At 43.7% G+C, this 20,661-nt stretch overlaps 1 protein-coding gene across 5 annotated transcripts in view; it reads right to left on the bottom strand.

Annotated features, from left to right (window-relative positions):
* Window positions 1–20,443, bottom strand: part of SKA1 (spindle and kinetochore associated complex subunit 1) — a 43,187-nt gene extending 22,744 nt beyond the window's left edge. Inside the window, exons 1-5 of one of the 5 annotated variants that reach the window (XM_045020116.1) lie at window positions 20,343–20,443; window positions 17,543–17,646; window positions 4,952–5,054; window positions 2,117–2,241; window positions 385–476 (exon numbers count right to left, since the gene is read on the bottom strand). In XM_045020116.1, the coding sequence (XP_044876051.1) occupies window positions 385–476; window positions 2,117–2,241; window positions 4,952–5,054; window positions 17,543–17,575 (353 nt within the window). In that variant the 5' untranslated portion in view covers window positions 17,576–17,646; window positions 20,343–20,443. Of the gene's footprint in view, window positions 1–384; window positions 477–2,116; window positions 2,242–4,951; window positions 5,055–9,132; window positions 9,151–17,542; window positions 17,647–20,342 lie in introns of those variants that run through there. The other 4 variants (XM_045020119.1, XM_045020117.1, XM_045020118.1 and 1 more) reach the window with 4 other exon arrangements.
* Between the last annotated feature and the right edge of the window lie 218 nt (window positions 20,444–20,661).

The raw sequence follows: 20,661 nt of genomic DNA, 5'->3' as shown, positions 1-20,661 counted from the left end.
GCAGACATTTTTAGAAGAGAGGGTCTCTGACCCCTTCCTTACGACTCCACTTTTCCTTGCACTGCGACAACAATCCCCTACATTCCTCACTCCCAACTGCTCAGACTTCCCCATCACTGTCTGGACTCTGTTCCACCTCTTGCAACATTCCCTTCATCATGCCCTTTGCTTTGACCACCCCCACAACTCTGCTGCTCTGCACAAATACTGTATGTGGTAAGAAGCATTAGCACTCTAGATCTACTTAACAGGAATGCTACTAATATATAGAACTTGACTGAGTCCCAAAGATTTGCAGTTAATATCTAGTACTAGGAGCAGAGATATACAGATTTTTACACTGCCAGTGTCACCAGGAAATCTGCCTATGTCAGTAATACGTACCACTTTGGGATTGCTTTGGGCAGATGGGGAGGAATATTTTCACAGAGGTGCTGTGCTTCATTATAGTCCCTCTCAAAAGACTCCTGCATCTCCTGAAATGAAGGATATTGGACTCTTTCAATAGTCTGAAGTTACTGAAAATGGTGCAATGGAAATGGTTCTGTTTACTACCCAGATGATGTGAGAATGACCCTTAACGAATATGCCTTAATGTGATTAATGAACTTGGCTGTTTGTTCACCATAGACCCTCACTCCTAACTCCCCAGAAGCAATCAGTGAAGCCTAGAAATTCAACTGCTTTTCATTCTAAATAACTTGAGCCAGAGAAGCTAAGAGTGATCCAGCGACAGAGGGGGAAAAACCTAAAAAGAAGGTGGCCACTGTAGTGAATAAAACTCTGCTTGCCACTAGCCAGAGGGAGAAGACAGGAAGAATAAAGCTGGCTGCAATTAAGAGTCAAGGAAGGCGCTCCAAGGACTTCTCATTAGCACGCAAAAGAAGCCAAACTTCTGAGGTGAGGGCACCAGTGAGGTCACACCGCAAGACTGACAGCTCTGAACATTTAGAATCAATTCTGCTTGTTTGTCATAATTTCATTGTTGTTCCTGACTTTTTATTACGAAGGACAGTTTTATGCAAACAGGAGATTTGTTTCTGAAGCTTTGTCTCTTCCTGCTCTTTATCCCTCAACCTGAAGTTATAATTTTGTGTGACATCATTATTTCCACAGCAACTAATTGCTTCTAGAGAATCATATTCCTACCAGCGTTGCCAGTAACTCTCTTGTAAATAAGATTTCAGTTTCAATAATTTGATTGACATGACAGGATACCCAAGGGTTGCCAGACTTACTAAACCAATCTGAGGGCATGGGGGAGAATGACAGGAAGGTACAGAAGTTTTACACAATGGATCTATTTTACATTACTATCTAGTGCTGATTTGGTGTCAGGCTACCATTGTCTCTTCACAGCCTAAAGTTTTTTTTTTTCCCCTTACATGATTTCACCATTTCCTTGTAATTCTCCTGTAATTAAGTGGGACTATCACTGAAATTTAAGAAAAACTGAATGTGACAGTATTTTCATAATAGAACTATACTCATTAGAGGAAATATGTAATAAGAGCAATACATTAAAGCCACGGGAGTAATCACATACAAGTGAATACAAATGTATGATTGTAGGACCAGTGTATACAAATCATTTCATTGTCAGAGCCCAGATAACAGTGCTAGAAAAGAGTTGTAAAATGAAAGAATATTCTGGGCAATGACATACAAATGAGCACACAACTTGCCCCGCTGGCTTCAGAAATCCTGGCTTCACTAACGGTTTGAGCAGATAAGATGGACAATTAGGGAGACACATTTCAGCTCAGGTGCGGATTTCTTCTGCAGGAGAATAAGACTACATGGGGCTAGCTGTGCCAGGAAGAAAGAAGAGTCCATTTCATAGGCAATATTTCCAATCTGATGAGGAGAAAAAGGCCTGATACAAAGCCCATTGGCTCAGTCCCAAAATGCAAAAACAACCATGATCAATATTTTGTTGTTGCAATGAATGCATTATACTTCTCTGCTCAACTCACTTACTATAACATTCTCATAGCTCAGAGACATACCACCTAATGACCTAGAAAGGAACCATTCTGGATAGGTCTGAGAGATTCCTTTAAACCTTCCCATTTTTATATTAGGATGCTACAAGCAGAACAAAATAAAAGATTACCTTGAGCGAATTCTTTAGTTTTTCTTGATGCTCAACTTCTATTTCCATTTTATTCAGGAGATCATTGAGGAGAAACATCTCATGCCCTATTTTACAGAGTACAGATTTCAAGGATGGCTCCTGACCTGTCAGACAGACAGAGAGAGAGTGTGTGCAAGCTCAAAATTAAAAACAAAAACAAAAACACAACCCACAAGTGCCTGGTTCACACATCTCCCATCTCTACCACTAAACATTTTCTGAATTCCTTCCCTACTCCCTGAAACTCCACATCATAGTTCCCAACCTTCTGGCAAAGAATGGAAGGCACTGTTCTCTTTGAACAGGGGTCATTATTCTGTAGGCTAAAGTGCTCAGTATCATCCCAGCAAGGGGGATGAGAGCTGGAAATAGAATGAGTTAGATCTCAGCAAAACAGTAAAAAGCACTGCAAATCAACCACAGTCTCTCTCTCTCTCTCTCACACACACACACCTTTGTTAAAAGAACACTACTGAAGTTGCAAAGTCAAGCACTCAAAGGTTATGAAATAGCAGAATTAAGGTTGCCTGAGCAACCTGAATTTGGCCCCCCTTGTGCATATCCATTATAGTTCAGTTTATAATCAGATGATCACATACAGTAAAATCTCAGTTACAAACACCTCATGAATGGAGGTTGTTTGTAATTCTGAAATGTTCAAGCTAAAAATCAGACCACTCCCTCCTCCACACTGCCTGTGTGCCTGAAGGGCAGTCCTTGAGAACAGAAGAAAGACAGGCTCCCTGTTCTCACTTTTAGTGTCCAGCTCCATCCCAGCCACTACAGGGAACATTTGGCTTGGCCCCTGCAGCCCTGGGCTGGAGCATGCTCAGTTACATTGTGGGGCTGGCACATGCAATTTGGTCTCATGTAGGAGCTGTGAGGGAATGAAGCATGCTCACTTGCTCTGTGGGAATGGCACATGTGTGGTCTGATCAGTACTTGGAGCTGTAAGAGTCCTGAACATGCTTAGTGAACATAGCTTCTTCAGAGATTTAACTGCTACAATTGAATAAGTCACCACGGAGCACAGGCAAACTGTGATTTATCAAAGGCTTAGAATTTGGCCAAATTTGGGCATATTTTCATGGGGATGGCAAAAGACACATCCTTGCCACAAAGGCTGTCCCCCTGCTTCAGAGCAGGGGGGGCACTAGAGCTGTTGAAAGAAAAGTTGGTCTAAAGAGCGTTTGAACATGGGGAGAACAAAGTATTTTCCCCTAGCCTTGTTCTCAGATATAGTTGAAATATTTTTGTCTGCAAATTGTCCTAAAAATTTCAGCTTGAGGCAGACGCCCCATGTGCAAAATTTCAGCCCAAACAGTTAAAGCTTCACAAAGTTGTCAGCAACTGAAAACAGGGTTTTATTATGAGAAGTGATGGGCAACCTTAATAATAGGCAGTACTACCAGCCCAGTCTATAATGTAACTATTTACATAAAGAAAAAAGCCAACCAGTGAGATACAAATTTATCAATTAATGAATGGCTGATATTCCTAAATATAGCTACTTATTTTGGTAGATTTTGCTTGGATAAAAAGAAAAGGGCTAGAAGCATTTTCATCTCCTATTGAAGAACATCTTCAAGGCCTTTCTGTTCCAGGTTGGAGGTAGAAAGAATTCTGCTAAGCTTTGACTCATGACCAATTCTGCGGTACTAAAGAATTAAAGTATTGCACTTTCTCACACTAAAGAAAATAAAGTTCTATGAGAGACTTCCCTTGTCCCTACTCTCCAGCTCTCCCTCACCTTTCTCAACCTCCAACTCCCACAGGTTCCTTCCCCTCACATGGTAGGCAAGCTAAGGTTTCCCACTCCTAAAAGATAACGGATCCTGGATCCTTCCTATTTCTACAGATGATGCCCAGACTATCTTCTACTCTTTATCTCTGAATTCAGTGAATGTACTGTCTATAACCATTGTCTTGAATTCCTCTACTCCAACTCCATGCACGACCCTCTTGCCTCTGATGTCTCCACTCCACTGAAACTGCTTTCACTATAGTTTCTAATGATCACTTCATGGCCACATTTCACCTCACCTCTAACATCTAGGATGGTGGAAAAACTAGTTTGACAGACAGAGGTCAGATTTCTATCCAGATACCTGTACTGTTTAAGGATGCTGGGTTGTGTTTGGTTTTTTTTTTTTTTTTTGCTTTCTGTAAGCATATGCAGCATTAACATTTTAAAAAACCCACAGCACTAGAACTGCCCCTTTTGTAAGCAGTTTGACAGAGAAGCCAAAGACTTATCATGCGCAGACAATAACCTACTCTTTTATGCCTACAGTTGATTTTAGGTGGGGTAGTATGGGAAAGCTTACTGTGCCACTGGCCATGCTGTATCTGTTCTGTGGATAAACCATCAGTCTAAAATGCTGCCAGACTAGAACCATTCATTGCCCCTGGTTCTGTTTGGTATCCCCTCTAGTTCCCTCTTATTGGTCCTTTGATCCCACACTCTTGTCCCTGCCTTTTTCTGGTTGTCCTCCATGTCTACTAAGTTCCTCTCCTCTACTCAGAGAGCCCCAGCTCCTTCAGGTAGGTAAAGTAGACTGGCATGTTTCACAAACACTGAATTCTTGGTTGGTTTCCTCAGATTTACATAATACATTTCCAAAAGAGGACACAGCTATAGCAAGATCAGCATCAACAAAAGTCATCCCACAGTTGTACATAAGTAATAGTAAAATAGCATTTTGAGATGAGCATTTAGATCTTCAATACTTGATGGAAAATCCTTTACTAAATATAATCCACATACCCAGATACACTCCCGTGAATATAAAAACACCTACTGAGCTCTCTTACCCATGTTTCTTAACTGAAGAGTCTTTTTGATAGTCGAAATCTTTGTGTTGATGTGAGAGCATAAATCTTCCAAATCTGAAGAGGCCATATTCCCACTACTGCTCTACAAACAGAAAAAACATTGGTACATTTAAGATATCTACATTATAAGTACAAGCTTTTTTGCTGGACTTTGTGCTGTGTGTGGCCCCAAGTGCCGGATAACCCCTGCATGCATAATGACAATGGACAGCAATTGACTCTCAAAGGACAAAAAGGATATACTTGACCAGTGGACAGAACATTTCAGTTCGCTTCCTAATCACCCTTCTAGTATTTCTGAGGAAGCAATTAATGCTCTTCCAGAACATCCCGCTAAAAGAACTTGCACTAGCACCTACCTTATATGAGACCATAACAGCAATCAAGCAGATGTCACAAGGAAAAACACCTGGAATGGATGGCATTTCAGCAGAGATCTATAAGCAGGGTAGCTACCATACTACAAGGCACCTCACATTGCTCTTCTGCATTATCTGGGAGCAAAAGCCAGTACCAGAGGATTTCAAGGATGCCAGCATTGTCAACCTCTATAGCAGTAGTTTTCAACCTATTTACCATTGTAGGCTACATATGCAGCATGGACCTCATCCACACAATATATATACTACCTGTATGGCCCTGAGGATGTCACATGGGCCACAGCTATGTATTGATTGGGCCACAAGCGGCCCATGGGCTGAGAACCACTGCTCTATAAAGATAAGATGATAGGACAACCTGTGATAATCACCACAGCATTTCCCAACTCTCTGTTGCTGGGAAAATTCTTGCACAGGTCATTTTGAATAGACTTAACACTTATGTTGTGGAAACCATCCTCCCAGAGTCTCAATTTGAATTTCAGTCTGGAAAGAGCACTATAGACATGATCTTCACAGCCCACTGGCTTCAGGAAAAATGCTGGGAGCAGAATTGTGGTCTTTATATGGTGTTCATTGACTAAGCTAAAGCTTTTGACTAAGTTTTGAGAGACTGAAAATTTCTGTTCATCTTTCAATATCTTGCAAAGTTTATTTCTGTCATTCAATCCTTCCATGATGGGATGATGGCTGGAGAGGTGGAAAATGGTGAGATATCAAACCCCTTCCCACTCTCCAGTGACACCAAACAAGGTTGCATACTGGTTCCACACTCCTTTCCGGCCCTTTTTTCCCCCACTATGCCTATGGATGTATTTTATGACATTGACAGAGTATTTATCCAGTTCAACACCGATGGGAAGCTGTTCAATCTGCAATGCTTCTGTGCTCACATGACAATGGCATATGTACTAATTAAGGAGCTTTAATTTGCTGATGACCATGTGTTGGTTGCTCACTAGACTGATGACGTTCAAGTTATAACTGATCACTTTGCTTGTGCAATCAATCATTTTAGTTTCACAATCAGCCTAAAGAAAATTGAATTACTGTACCAACCTGTGCCGGGGGATGCTCATACATTATTAAGATCAACAAAGCTCCTCTCAAGTTCATGGAGAAGTTTTGCTACCAAGGGAATATGCTGTCATAGAATGTCACAATTGATTATGAGATTACCTATCATGATTACCTGATGAAATGGGTATTCACCCACGAAAGCTTATGCTCCAATACATCTGTTAGTCTTTAAGGTGCCACAGGACTCTTGTTGCCTATCACATTGTAACCGTGCCTTTGAGGGTCACATCTAAGAATACCAAATTCAGGACAAACTGCTGAAAAACAGGGCAGATACCCCCCTCCCCGCCAAAACTGGTGGTTATTCTCCCATAAGATATACCAAACCACCACATTGACTAACAAGAGGTCAGAAAAGCAGTTTCCTTAGATATTCCAGTCCTTGTATCACTACCAAAAACACTAGACTTAAAGATGAGTGGTTCTTTAAAACCAATTTCATCAAATAAAAGGTTCTTCTGATCCCAAAGGGCCAGCCACACACCCAGGTCAATATATAAAACTCAGATCTTACGCAATAATCATGCTGTTGCCAATCCTTTAGTATCTAAAATCTAAAGGTTTACTTATAGAAAGCAAGAAAGGTGAGAGTTAAAATTGGTTAAAGGAATCAAATACATACAATAATTACAACGTTCTTGGTTCAGGCTTGTAGCAGTGATGGAATAAACTGCTAGCTTAAGTCAAGTCTCTGGTTGCTTCCAAATCATTGCAATGTCCTCAGTCTCTTGGTTAGACTGGTCCCATTAGGGTAAGTTCATAGTCCATAGGTTTGAGCAGGAAAGAGGAAAAATTGAGATGTTTCCAGGGCCTTTTATAGCTTCTGCTATGTGGAGGGAAATCCATTGTTTCAAACAAAGCCCTCAGCACAGCTAGTGGAAAATTACAGGTAGCAAGATGGTGTTTAGAGTCACATGGGCAAGTCACATGTCCATGCATGATTTTGCTTAGTCACAGCAGGAAAGTCCATTAAGTGCAGATAGGCGTCTCCCGTGGTCCATTGTGAGTTAAGTGTTCCTTGATGAGCCACTTAATTTGAATAGTCCCTTCAAGATGTGCAGGCTAAATACCTTGTGGGTGTTACTTCAGGATCAAACATATTTGAAATACAGGTATAGAGCCAGTGCTCATAACTTCAAATACAAAAATGATACAAATAGCACAATCAGATTCAGCAAATCATAACCTTTTCATAGACACCTTACTTGACAGAATTTGTACAAGATTTGTTGCAATTATGTAACAGTAATAGCAACAATGATCTACATGGTCATATTTAATCAGTCAGACCAACACTTCTATTTGGTTGTGAGATGTGGACAACATATCACAGGTTCATATATGCAGTCTTTGGTCTGTTTGCAGAGTCAAATGGTGGGACAAGATTTCCAATACCAAAATCCTTAATTGTTGTTGATATCTAGCATTCAAAGCAAGCTCATAAAAGTTCAGCTGCATTGGTCCAGGTATCTTGTTCACACGGTCAATTCGAGCATACCCAAGGCCATATTTATGGTCAGCTAAAGCAAGGCACCCATTTTCATGGTGGCCAGTACAAACAATATAGAGACACACTGAAGTCAAACTTGAAAGCATGTCAGATTGACCCCAGCAACTGGGAAGCAACAGCCCATGACAGGGCAAGGTGGCAGAAGATGTGTCATGTTGCCACTAATTGCTTTGAAGCAAGGCACATTAACACTATGTGAAAAAACGTGTACAGCACAAACAAGTATGCTATAGACTGCAACAGTCATGGACAGTCTTGTCTGTCCCACATATAGCCATGTTTCCAGTTCTCACATTGGCCTGACCTCACATATACATGTTCACCAATGGCATTTGCTGAATCCTCCATATGTTAACATCAACATGAACTCTATCATCATAAGTACTAGTTATGCAAATAGAATTTAAAATGTACACTGCTTAGACAAAAAGTGAAGGGGAATTTCAGCTTGCTTTTCCTGAAGCAGCAGACATAGTAATTGCTATTTAGTTGAGCAAACTGAAAGCAGGGCAGGGAGCATACTGAGGTAGGTGGTAAACTAGAGAAATCTGTGTGCTTGAACTCTACAGATAAAATATTAGTATTAGTCCTTAGATTTATGGGACTGTATTGGCTCCCTCTGGTGGTTAACTAGAACTGAAAACTACGGGTTTTGTTGTGGTTGTTTTTATAACCCACACACTAGTGCATAGAGAACAGGAGTAATTGCGGCACCTTAAAGACTAACAAATTTATTTGAGCATAAGCTTTCGTGGGCTACAGCCCACTTCTTCGGATGCATACAATGGAACATAGGTTGGCCAAATACGCATGATACTTGGCAGAGCTGTATAGCTACACATGTTATGCTCACACATTTAACAAGTCTTTCACGCTGCCACAGTATTGGTAAAATATCACACTCGTATAAGAGACAGCTTATTTAGGAAAATGCAGATGGGAAAATCTTAGACCCTAGATTCCCAGTAAAAAAAATCTTAAAGCGGAGTTAAACTTGTAAATATGTATAAGGGAAAAAAACTTTAATAAAATCCCTTAGGATTTAAGAAACACAAATGCTTGAGAGCCAGGGTTCATTGTGTGAAGTGGGTTCCTAAAGCATAATGGATAGTATGCACACATTGGAACTCCGCAGTTTTTAAAATGTACATATCAACCACCTTTAATAACTACACAATTCCCCTACTTACCCTACAAGTAGCCAAAGGAACTACTCCTCACCAAGGACGACAACACACATACACAAATTTGGAGTTTCTAAGCTAAACTATTTTGTATATTACAAATCAAAAAATAATTTCTCAAAACGTTTTCATGTTTTTAAACCCACATCTCTCAAACACATTGCCCAATTTATGTCAAAGTTTCCCAGGCGAGAGGGGGGAAATCTATCCTGCCTGTAGTGAGGCGGCCTGGCTCCCAGCCGCACCTGAGAGGGCCGAGCCAGAACAGCCGCTGAAGTGGGCGGAGTCACCACCGCCTGTCCCCGCCCCCCGGAAGTCAAGGGGCGGGATAGGAAGTATAAAGGCCCAGCCCCAACGCTCAGTTGACCGCCGGCCGCGGGAGAGGACAGACACGGGTGCCCGAGCTCCTGCTGGACCGAGCCTGCCCCGAGCCCGGTACCCTGAGAAGGACTGGCCGAGCCTGCCCCGCTCTCGCTACCCAGAGGAGGAGTCGAGCCCACCCGTGCACCCGTATCCTGAGGAGCCGATGCTGGTGGACCCCCCGGCCGAAGCCACGATGACACAGGTACCAGTGGAGGGGGAGATTGGAAGTTGCCTGGGGATAGCCAATCCCAATCTGGCTGCAGCAGACCCTGAGCCTATGTCAGTGTGTTGTGGCCAGGATCCCCACTGACTGCAGCGGATCCACGCCGCTGCTAGGGCCGCGGGCTGGGACGCAGTGGAGTGGGTGGGCCTGTGTCCCCCCCCCGCGACTCCCCCTCACGGGTGGCAGTCTCCCCCTCACCCCAACGCTCAGGCATAGAAGCCTGGACTTACCTGTCGCTGCTCAGCCCTGCCTGAGGGTCTGAGCCCTGTGCCTGTGTTACGGCCCTGCCCTAAGCTAGGGCTTGGGCTTTACAAACTGGAACTCCTGCTCAGCCCTGCCTGAGGGTCTGAGCCCTGTGCCTGTGTTATGGCCCCGCCCTAAGCTAGGGCGTGGGCTTTACAGGCTTGAACTGTTGGTTTGCTCAGCCCCTGCCTGAGGGTCTGAGCCCCTGAACTGCTGTTGGTTGCCCGCCCTGACCTAGGGCGTGGACTTTAATACTGAACTGCTTACTCAGCCTCCTGTAGTGAGGCGGCCTGGTTCCCAGGCGCCCCGAAGGCAAAGAGCGACCCCTCACCCGACAAGGGGACCCGTACACGGACCCTTACACTGCCATAACATCAAACGTGAAATTACAGGTAGATTGGTTATGACTAAGCCAAAGAAACAAAGGAAATTGCTGAAAGTGGCACAAAATCTATAGTGTAGACATGGCCTTTGGATTTACTGACTCACAGTTTTATGGTCAGTTTATTCAAACACAGTGATCTATTCTGACACACCACCATCCTATTTAAAAGGGAGGAAGCAGCTGTCAGAGCATTTACAATGAGGGGCCCTGAACTTTGGAATTCACATCTCCCCTTGATCCAATGCACCCCAATTCTGTCAATCTTCAGGGCACACCACTATGCTCACTGTCTCCCTCAGGCTTTTAGGTAGGGAGTTGTGTACTTAAGACTGGGAAATCTCAAAAACTGGCATTGTGGTTGGGGTGCTTTTTGTTTTCTCTCCTGGAGTTGGAGAACATCCTGGGCTATATTTTAGTTTGTCTTAGTATTTGCACTTTTAATTTATGGCAAAGGCACCTAGAGTCATGGCTAGGCAATTTTTTAGTAAATATATACTATAGATCTAAATAAATAAAAGTACATAGACTGCTGAAAGGATTAAAACTCTGCAAATATATTCAGAACAGAATTAGGAGAGAGACCAACTGATTTATTACAGATATACAGACACTATGCAAGATATACACTAGAATAGTTACTCCCATGCAACTAAATCTCCCCCCATGAGTATCTGGAGTGTACTGCTAATTACACCTAATTATTCCTATTGGACTTGCTTCCTGTTTTCTTACAAAACCTTTTACTGTATATTAATTCCTGCCGACACTGAATATTCAATCATTCCTAGAATATATATTCTTAATGAATGCTGATTTATTCTGCCTCAAATCCCATATGCTCTTCTTAGCCTTTCAAATGCCACAGGTCAAAAGGGCCAACTTTTCACACACTAAAGCGAGAAGTGGTGTTTGTGAATTAAGATTAGGGTCAAATCACATCGTATTTATTCAGGCTAAACTTCCGCTGAAGGCACGCTGGGGCCCTAAATAAACATTACATTTGGGAATGATCCAAGGTTGGTTTTCCACACCTAGGCTTACTAGGACAATGATCCTAATAGGATTCAGAATGCACCTGGCTGCTCTGTCAATGGCCCACACTTGCTCCCAGTTCTAGCAGTGCTGAGCCATTGACATCACACTGTGCCAACAGGCATATTTAAAAAAAAAAAAGCTGTAATTTTAATGTCTAATGTAGTCAAGACAGTTAGGGCTATATTCTATGTTCTCAACCTACGTGGGTATTCACCCACGAAAGCTCATGCTCTAAAACGTCTGTTAGTCTATAAGGTGCCACAGGATTCTTTGCTGCTTTTACAGATCCAGACTAACACGGCTACCCCTCTGATACAACCTACCCCGGAGCTCCCAGTTTTAGATAGTCAAGTAACTCTGAAGTGGACCTTCGTACTTAAATAGCTAAATACTTTCCTAAGTTAGTATATTTCCTTTGCCAATATACCACTAGTAGGAAAGTAGCATGACTATTTTGGGGTACAGATTTAAGTTTTTGATCAATCTGATGTAAAACTGAACCAAAGCTCATTATAATCTGCCCGTTTGACTCAAACTCTAGTTGGGATACAAAGAAAGTTTTTTCTTAACATCCAGGGTACATTAAACTTTTTCTTCAGTGACATCTTAAAGAACTTGAATTACAAGAATAATTTTAACACAGATCATTCAGAACAAGAGAAAAACAATGAGTGCTGTAATACAATCTAAAATATAGTTGTATACAAAGAAAATCTGGTTAAGTATTCTCTGTTAACAGCTGCCTGGTGCAACAGGAGATGTATAAAACCAGTACACCACTCTCTAAAGCTTGTTGATAATAATCTTAGCATTCCACACAGCACCCAGATGCTATTTCCATTACCACTTTGTAATGGGAACCACAATGTCTTTCACAGCCACTGGAGGGAGAGAGCCAAAGGAAAATAAGAATGAAAGCACAGACCTGAATATAAACAGTTATCATTAACTCAACACCACTTACAATTTATGTAATACTTTACATGTTCAAAGCACTTTACCAACATTAATTCATCATCACAAACCTCCTGTGAACTAGGCAGTATCCTCATTTTTCAGAGAAGCAAGGATGCCCAAAATAACCAAGGTCCAGATGTTGAATCTGCACCAGTGGAATATTGCACTCACTCTGTGCTGCACTGACTTCACTGGGGCTTGTCCTCACATGGAACTAGGTGCAGAATCATGGCCCAGCTCCGTAACAATGCTTGCATTACAACTCAGGAATTGCCAACTCCCAACTCTATGGCTATTTCTCAGCAGGAACGTACACATCTAAAAACAAACGCCGCAACACAAAACAGAACTTGTACAACATGGTGATCAGTTTCCTACAAGAAACTCCATTTTCTGACTTGTGAACATAATTCTCAACCTTAACATTTGCTTAAATTTTTGTATTTTAATTTACATTTTCCATGCCCTACAAAACTATTAAAAGGACACTGTCCATATGGAAGTGTAAACTTCAAAACATGAATTTTAAGTGGTTTGAAGTGCCACATCAGACCTTGAGTCTCTGCCAGTTTTTGTAGTTTTAAAACCACATTTTCTTTCCTTTGTGGCTGTGTGAGTGGCCCACACAAACAACAGGGGGAAATTGTAGATATTTACAGAGTAAAGCTGATTTTGCACAAAGTGCTTTTGAACCTATGAAGTAAAAAAGTGAAAAAAAGTATTTTTCCATCTAACTTCTTTCACAGGATCATAGAAATGTAGGGCTGGAAGAGACTTCAAGTGGTCATCTAGTCCAGTCCCCTGTGCAGAGGAGGCAGGATTAGGCAGACCTAGACCATCTCTGACAAATGTTTGTCTTTCAGTTTAGACCTGGCCTACGATTGCTATAAACTACAAACTTTGGTTCACACAAGTCATGTTGACATACAGCCACCAAAGTTTGTTTATTGCTCATGTATACTTGATTGCTTGCATCGGCACTGCACATACCCTCCAGGAGTACTTGAGTCAATGCAAAGTATGGTGCACAATGGGTAAGTATCCCAGTGTGCCATGTGCTGTCATCCAGTGTGATGCCTTTTGGAAAATGTTCGCAATATGTTGTGGGATAGAAATGATTCACTTAAAGATATATGGAGAAGCTAAGAGTCAAGTTCCAAGCATGCACCTTTCTCCATCCCATAATCCCATCCATATCCCATGCCTTTTTCAAAAATTCCACAAACCCATGTGGCATTTTTCAGCATCTGCCATCTCTGACAGAAGCATGGAGCCTGCAGAGCTTTGCATTATTCTCATGACCATTGAAAATACAGAATGCACAATTCTCCTGTACATGCAGACCTGCAGGAAACACCATAACAATGGGGGACACGATGTTGTCTTTGAGGACAGTTTGTTGAAAATAATTCAAGGTTATTGGTGGTGTTCATAGAGCAGCAGCAGACACCAAAGCACTGTTTCTGATCCTGAGAAACAAACACTGACTGGTAGGATTGCATAGTAACGCAGGTTTGGGACAACGAGCAGTGGCTGTAGAACAGGGGTCGGCAACCTTTCAGAAGTGGTGTACTGAGTCTTCATTTATTCACTCTAATTTAAGGTTTTGCGTGCCAGTAATACATTTTAATGTTTTTAGAAGGCCTCTTTCTATAAGTCTATAATATATAACTAAGCTATTGTTGTATGCAAAGTAAATAAGGTTTTAAAAATGTTTAAAAAGCTTCATTTAAAATTAAATTAAAATGCAGAGCCCCCCAGACCAGTGACCAGGACCCGGGCAGTGTGAGTGCCACTGAAAATCAGCTCACATGCCTCCTTCGGCACGTATGCCATAGGTTACCTACCCCTGCTGTAGAACTTTCAGCTGCACTGACAGTGGAGAAGCAACTGACAGACTCTGGAAGCTTGCAACAAAGGTTTGCTCACCATCAGTATGAAGTCATTTTAGAGCTGAAAATCCAGCAGGGGGCCATTAATCATTTCCTGCTATGGCAGGAGTGTGATCCTTGGCAGCATGCAGGACATAGTGGATGGATTTGCAGCAATGAGGCTCCTGCCTGCAGTGGGGCACATCCCTATTTTGGCACCAGACCACCTGGCCCCAGGGTACATCAACAAAGGACTACTTTTCTATGGTCATACAAACATTGGTGGATCACCTGGGATACTTCACTGATATCAGTCTGGCCTAGTCACAGTTATCTTTAAGATTAAAAAAAAATTGTTCAGAAAACTGCAAGCACAATGTTCTTTCCCCACTGGTAGATTATCACTGGTGATATGGATATTCACCCAGTAATTCTGGGGGACCCAGCCTAATCATTGCTCTCCTGGCTCATAGAACCATACGCCAACCACCTTAACATACCAAGGAAAGATTCAGCTACCTACTCAGCAGGTGCAGAATGACTGTTGAATGTGCTTTGGGTAAATTGAAAAGATTTGGATATCAGTGAGAAAAACATCCCAATGGTTGTAGCTGCCTGTTGTGTAATGCATAACGTGTGTGAGGCAAAGAGGGAAAAGCTGCCCCCAGGGTAGCGGTGGAGCAGCTGTCTGCTGACTGAATAGCCAGACACAAGGGCCATTAAAAGAGCTCAGTATGGAATTACATGATTGACAGAAGCTTTGAAAGAGCAATTGAATGGTCAGGCACAGTAGTGTTCTGTGCTGGACTGTTCTCTGGGACTAGAGCTTTGGGTGCTGCTAGGAATTGTTTAGCATTTGCGGAATTTATAAAATGCAACTGTGTGTGTTCCTGAACCTATTATGAGTTATGTGGTGCTTTCTATGCATTTACAAAGCACTATGTGCTGTCAGCCCTGCTATGCCTTCTGCAATATCCATTGTGAACTAAACAGTTTTATTCTCCAAAAATAGATATGTATTGAGTGGCAAAAATAGTGCAAAAGAAATGTGCAAAAAACAAGAGACTATGCAATACAAACTTTTAACAAATTAATAGAATGAGACTATGAAATAGGAGAGTCAGCAAACATTTCTGTCCATTTCAGCGCAAAAAATGTAATCCATTGTGACTAGGCATACACTTTCCATAGTTCTCATAGGTGAGTGTATGGGAAGCTGTGATTTTCCTTGCTGTCCCACAGTATGAACTGATGGGGTAGTGATGCGCCACATGGGATGGGGGGCTGCATAGGTAGGGAGCAGCAACCATGGAGTTCTCCACAGACTGCAAAGAATGGGGAGTCTGGGATATTTGGACCTAGGTCAACTAGGGTCTGCAACATTTGTGTTTGCTGCCTGAGAAAATCCAGTATGTCCTGGTGCATCTTCTCCTTTTTCTGTGCCTTCCTCCTGTTCTTTACTTCTCCATGTCAGCCATTTTGGCACTCTAGGCCCTTTGTTCATGATCTGATGCAGCACTTGCTTGCAAGCTCTCACTGAACACGTCCTCCCTACTACTCTTCTTTCTCCTCCTCATCAGGGTCAGGCATTCTGCAGGTGTGGAGGGAGCACCCCTCAAGGCTGCAATAGCAGCAGCTGCTGATAAAAACCAGACAAATGTATCTTTGGATTTACAGTCACAATGGAAAGGGAAGTTTGCGGATTTTATTCCCACAAAATCTTTTAATAAGACATACTGACACTTCAGCTTTGGAGCACCTCTGCACAGCAGTGCTCTCCAGCCCCAGCCATAGTGAGTATGGCTGGCCAGGGGCAAGGAATTTCAGTTGCATGAAACAACATAAGTTCGGTTCCTTTTCCATTGGCACTAGTATAGGGCAATGACACCGAATACTGGTACCATTTTCTGCAGGCTGTGGTGTTTTTAGCTGATATGTCACTCCTGAGGGTAACAAAGGTTCACATAACATAGCTGCAACTGGGGTCCCAAACCCACCAAGAGCCATATGCTGCTAGCGTGTTTACTGCAATGGTGCCAGGTGAATTCATTGCGGAGTGGCATGGGAGAGCATCCTACCACAAAGGAAGAAATAAGACAGCCTTCGCTTAGAGAATGAACTGCAGAGCAACACCATGAAAGTTTCATCGAAATAACCCAGGAGGATTCAAGAGACATCTCTATGTTCATAAACAAACTGCTCTGAACCCCTGTCCCCCACTTAACCCAACAGGGGAATGAAAACCAGATGCCAACTCTATCTCTGTTTGTTATACCACGACCTCCTCTTGTAGGAGTAGGACAGTGACAAGTCCATACCTGTGTCTGGTTAAATTTGAGATGGGATGGGAACCATCTTTAAATTTAAACACTAAGGAAAAATTCATGCATACATTTACCCATGGTCCCTTCCCCTACATCAGGGTTATCCATATTTGGCTAGGGAAACTGGGTAGACTGTGGTAAAGTCTCAAACAGGTCCTGACTTGTGGCATGGCTTGAACTCCCTGCCATGTCTTGCCCCCTCATCCTCTTCCTCCTTGCTGTTCACAGCAGCGAGTCTCTTGTTTCATCCATGGTGGTCTGCAGTGTGCTGGTTGGGTCTCCACCAAGTATGACATGCAAGTCACTGTAAAAGCGGCAAATCTGTGGCTCAGCCCCATCGCAATTTTGCACTCACTGCCTTTGTGGTATGCCTGGCATAGTTCCTTCACTTTCACGCTGCAGTGCTGCTGATACCTGTCATACCCTTTTCCTGCATTTCCTGTGCAACCTGTTAGTAGATAGCCACATTTCTACTGCTGATTCATAGCTGTGCTTGCACAGCTTCTTCTCCCCACAGGTCCATGAGATCCAATACTTCTTGCCTGCTCCAGGCAGGAGTGTCTTTTGTACATGAGCTGGCACAGTTGCACACAACAAAGGAGCACTGCTAGGTGTGCTTGCCAAGCTGGGCAATCAGGAAAAGGCATTTCAAAAAATGTGTGGTGGGGTGCCTTTCGGTGTCTGGGACCACTGGGCAGCAGAGTTCACAATTGTGACCAGAGAGGTCACTGTTGCAAGGAATGGGGCATCGTAGGACAGGCGATGGAGGACTGTTCAGGTTGACACAGGTCATACAGAGTCTACACACTTGTACTACGACGTCAACCTCAGTAGGTTGACTTCAGCTCCATGCCACTTGGGGAAGTGGTTTTACTGCATCGCCGTAACAGGTCACTTATGTTAGGTAGAGACAAATTTAAGTATACAGACATGTACAAATAGGCAAAGGCAATTTATATTGGCTTAACTTTGCAGCATATACCAGGCCTTAGGCTTTGATCCAGCAAGCACTTACGTGAGGAAGTTCAGTGGGACTATTCAGATGCATAGTGTTTGGAGGATCAGGGATTTAGATGTTACTTTTTACAGCAGTGGAGGAGGGGGGAGTCACATTTGCGTCTGAAATATAAATTGATGGGGTTGCTTTAAGCATAAAGGAGCTTGCAAGCTTTATCAGCTTTACTACAGGAGTTTAGATGCTCTTTGAACCTCACCTATTGGGGTTGTATAGTTTACAAGCTCCCTGGGTTTTGCTAATAGAACTTGGAGGCCTAACAATTTCTTCTTGCATCAATTAGCAGCTCTTCAGGAACACACAAATTTCAATACAGAATCTGTTTCTACATTAAAATCCCTCTACTAATATTTCCTACATTGAAAACCTCCATTACAAATATCAGCACAGACTTTGATCCTACAGACAGACATGCAGGCAGACTCCTCAATGGTGCTTCTTCACATATGTAAAGTTAAATATGTGCATGTTTGAGATCATAGCCTCAGATATTAACTTATGCCCAATCCTGTAATTAGATCCACAGAGAACTCCACTAATGACAAGAGACTTCCCCACACACGTGGATCTGACTGCAGAATGAGGGCTAAGAACCCAAACCTGAACTGCCATCAGCAAGCACAGAAGTAAATGGCACTACAGGACCACAGATGTCATGAGCAAAATTTTAAAGGGACAGGGAAAGTCATCACTGCCACAGCTTCCAGCCTGAGGGAGACAGGGGGACGACACTGTTCCCACACCAGTTTTCAGCCCTCACCTGGAAGAAAGGAGGCAGCATGCAGGAGGAGGAAACAGTTTGAGGCTGCTTAGTGCTTCCCACTCCTCACCCAACTGATTGGACTTGGGGTGAGGGGAGCTACAGAGGACCAGAGGTTGGGGGCATACACAGGCTCAGTGGTGGAGCCTTGTGGAAGGGATATAAGGGGTGTTTGGGGAGAAAGAGGGGTGTTTGGGGAGAAAGAGGGAGGATATTTTGGAGCTGGACAAAACTCAGTAGCTAGGGGGCTAGTAGGCTAGGGGATTACTGATACTATAACAGTCAGTGCTGCTCCCCCCCCCCCCCCCCCAAAATACAACTTTACTAACTAACAAGGCTTCACACTAGCAGTTCATCTCTGATTAACTCAAAAACTGCTGGAAGGCTTTTGCTCAAACTTTCACAGCTCCAAACAAACAAACAAAATCCCACTGGTTGATGCCTAGAATGGATAACTTCATCCTCAAAAGAGACTGCTTTCCAGAAAGCTAAGGACATACGGAAATAGAGGAATATAACAATAGCCCTGGTGAAGTATTTCTTCACACAATTCACCATCAACCTGTGGAACTCCTTGCGAGAGGATGTTGTGAAGGCCAAGACAATAACAGGGTTCAAAAAAACAAGGAGTCCGGTGGCACCTTAAAGAGTAGCAGAATTATTTAGGCATAAGCAAAAACCTCACTTCTTCAGATGCATAGAGAGTCTTCATGCATCTGAAGAAGTGAGGTTTGTTTACCCACAAAAGCTTATGCCCAAATAAATCTGCTACTCTTTAAGGTGCCACCGGACTCCTTGTTGTTTTTGTGGATACAGACTAACACGGCTACCCACTGATACTTGACAGGGTTCAAAAAGAACTAGATAAATTCATGGAGGATAGGTCCATCAATGGCTATTAGTCAAGATGGGCAGAGATGGTGTCCCAAGCCTGTTTGCTGGAAGCTGGGAATGAGCGATGGAGAAAGGATCATTTGATGATTACCTGTTCTGTTCATTCCCTCTGAAGCACCTAGCATTGGCCACTGCTGGAAGTCACGATACTGGCCTAGATGGATCATTGGCTTGACCCAGTATGGCTGCTCTTATGTGTAACTTCAGCTACAACACATACTGCCAAACTGCTACTATAATATACATCATATGGGTATATGGTATTCTACGTACATAAGACATGGCTCCTGACAAGCATATTACTATCTTATATCTGTCTGATGTGCAAATTACAGCTCAGTGAGTGAGCGGAAGGCAGAAGGGATTAAAACAGAGGGGCCAGAAGTGCAGCTTGAATGGCAGGAAAAGCAACAAGGGAGACAGGGGGAGGGCAGTGTAAAACTGTGAGCACCCCCTTCTCCCTCTTTACATTACACCTTCTCCAACCCCTTGGCATGTGATGTACACCAACGTAGAAACCTGTGTGCGACATAACTAGGGTGACCAGACGTCCTGATTTTATAGGGACAGTCCCAATTTTGGGGTCTTTTTCTTATACAGGCTCCTATTACCCCCCACCCCCTGTCCTGATTTTTCACACTCGCTGTCTGATCACCCTAGACATAACCCTTCTGACTTGGGTCCTATATCGCAGCTGCCGCTAGCCAGGCCCACCCCCTCCTCCTCCTCCTCCTCAACCTGTCTGGAACTGGCTTACAAGACAGGCTGGCACAGAGCCCATGGGAAGGACCTTCCCTGGGTCTGCAGGAAGGTCCACAATGTCCAGCAGGACAGTAGGGCAAGGAGAAGGGTGGGATGTACAAAGCTACCACAGTGGGTGCCTGGCAGAGGGGAGGGATCCGTTGTATTGGGCCCCTTCCCTAGGTAGGTGGGAGAGCAGAGATGGGCTCCTCCACCCATAGCCATGCTCCTAGGGACCCCCGCTTCCTCACCAGGCCCCTCTCACCCCCCCCCTCACCAAGGCACCCCCCCCAAAGCCATACTGGGGACCACCCTTGTTCCCGCCTGCTCACCAGGCCCCTCTCACCCCGCCCCTCTGTCTCCAAGGGCCCCTCCCGCCCCAAGTCCCCCTCCCCTCAGACTCACCGCGGGAGGCTGGGGCCCGTAGGAACCAGGAGTCGCCGGGGGTAGAGGGAGGAGTGCGCGCGCTGTAGCCGTTCAAACCACCCGCGCTCGGCCGCGGCAGCTCACGCGAGAAGTCAAGAGCCCCGCCGCGGCCCTGTCGGGAGCGGCTTCTCGGGCATGCGCGGGAAATCGGAGCATGCGCACTACCCGCAGCGGTGGAGCCCGCACCGTCCGCAGCCCCGGCGGAGCTGTTTGTGTCGTTACATACCCAAAATAAATTGATACTTTAAAAACTTAATTCCATTGTGCCTGAGCTCCCCATCTGTAAAAGGTAGATAAT

Source organism: Mauremys mutica, chromosome 6 (genome assembly GCF_020497125.1).
Source record: "Mauremys mutica isolate MM-2020 ecotype Southern chromosome 6, ASM2049712v1, whole genome shotgun sequence".
NCBI classification, from domain to species: domain Eukaryota; kingdom Metazoa; phylum Chordata; order Testudines; family Geoemydidae; genus Mauremys; species Mauremys mutica.
The sequence above is the reverse complement of the archived record's forward strand: the minus strand, read 5'-3'. Positions and strand labels throughout refer to the sequence as shown.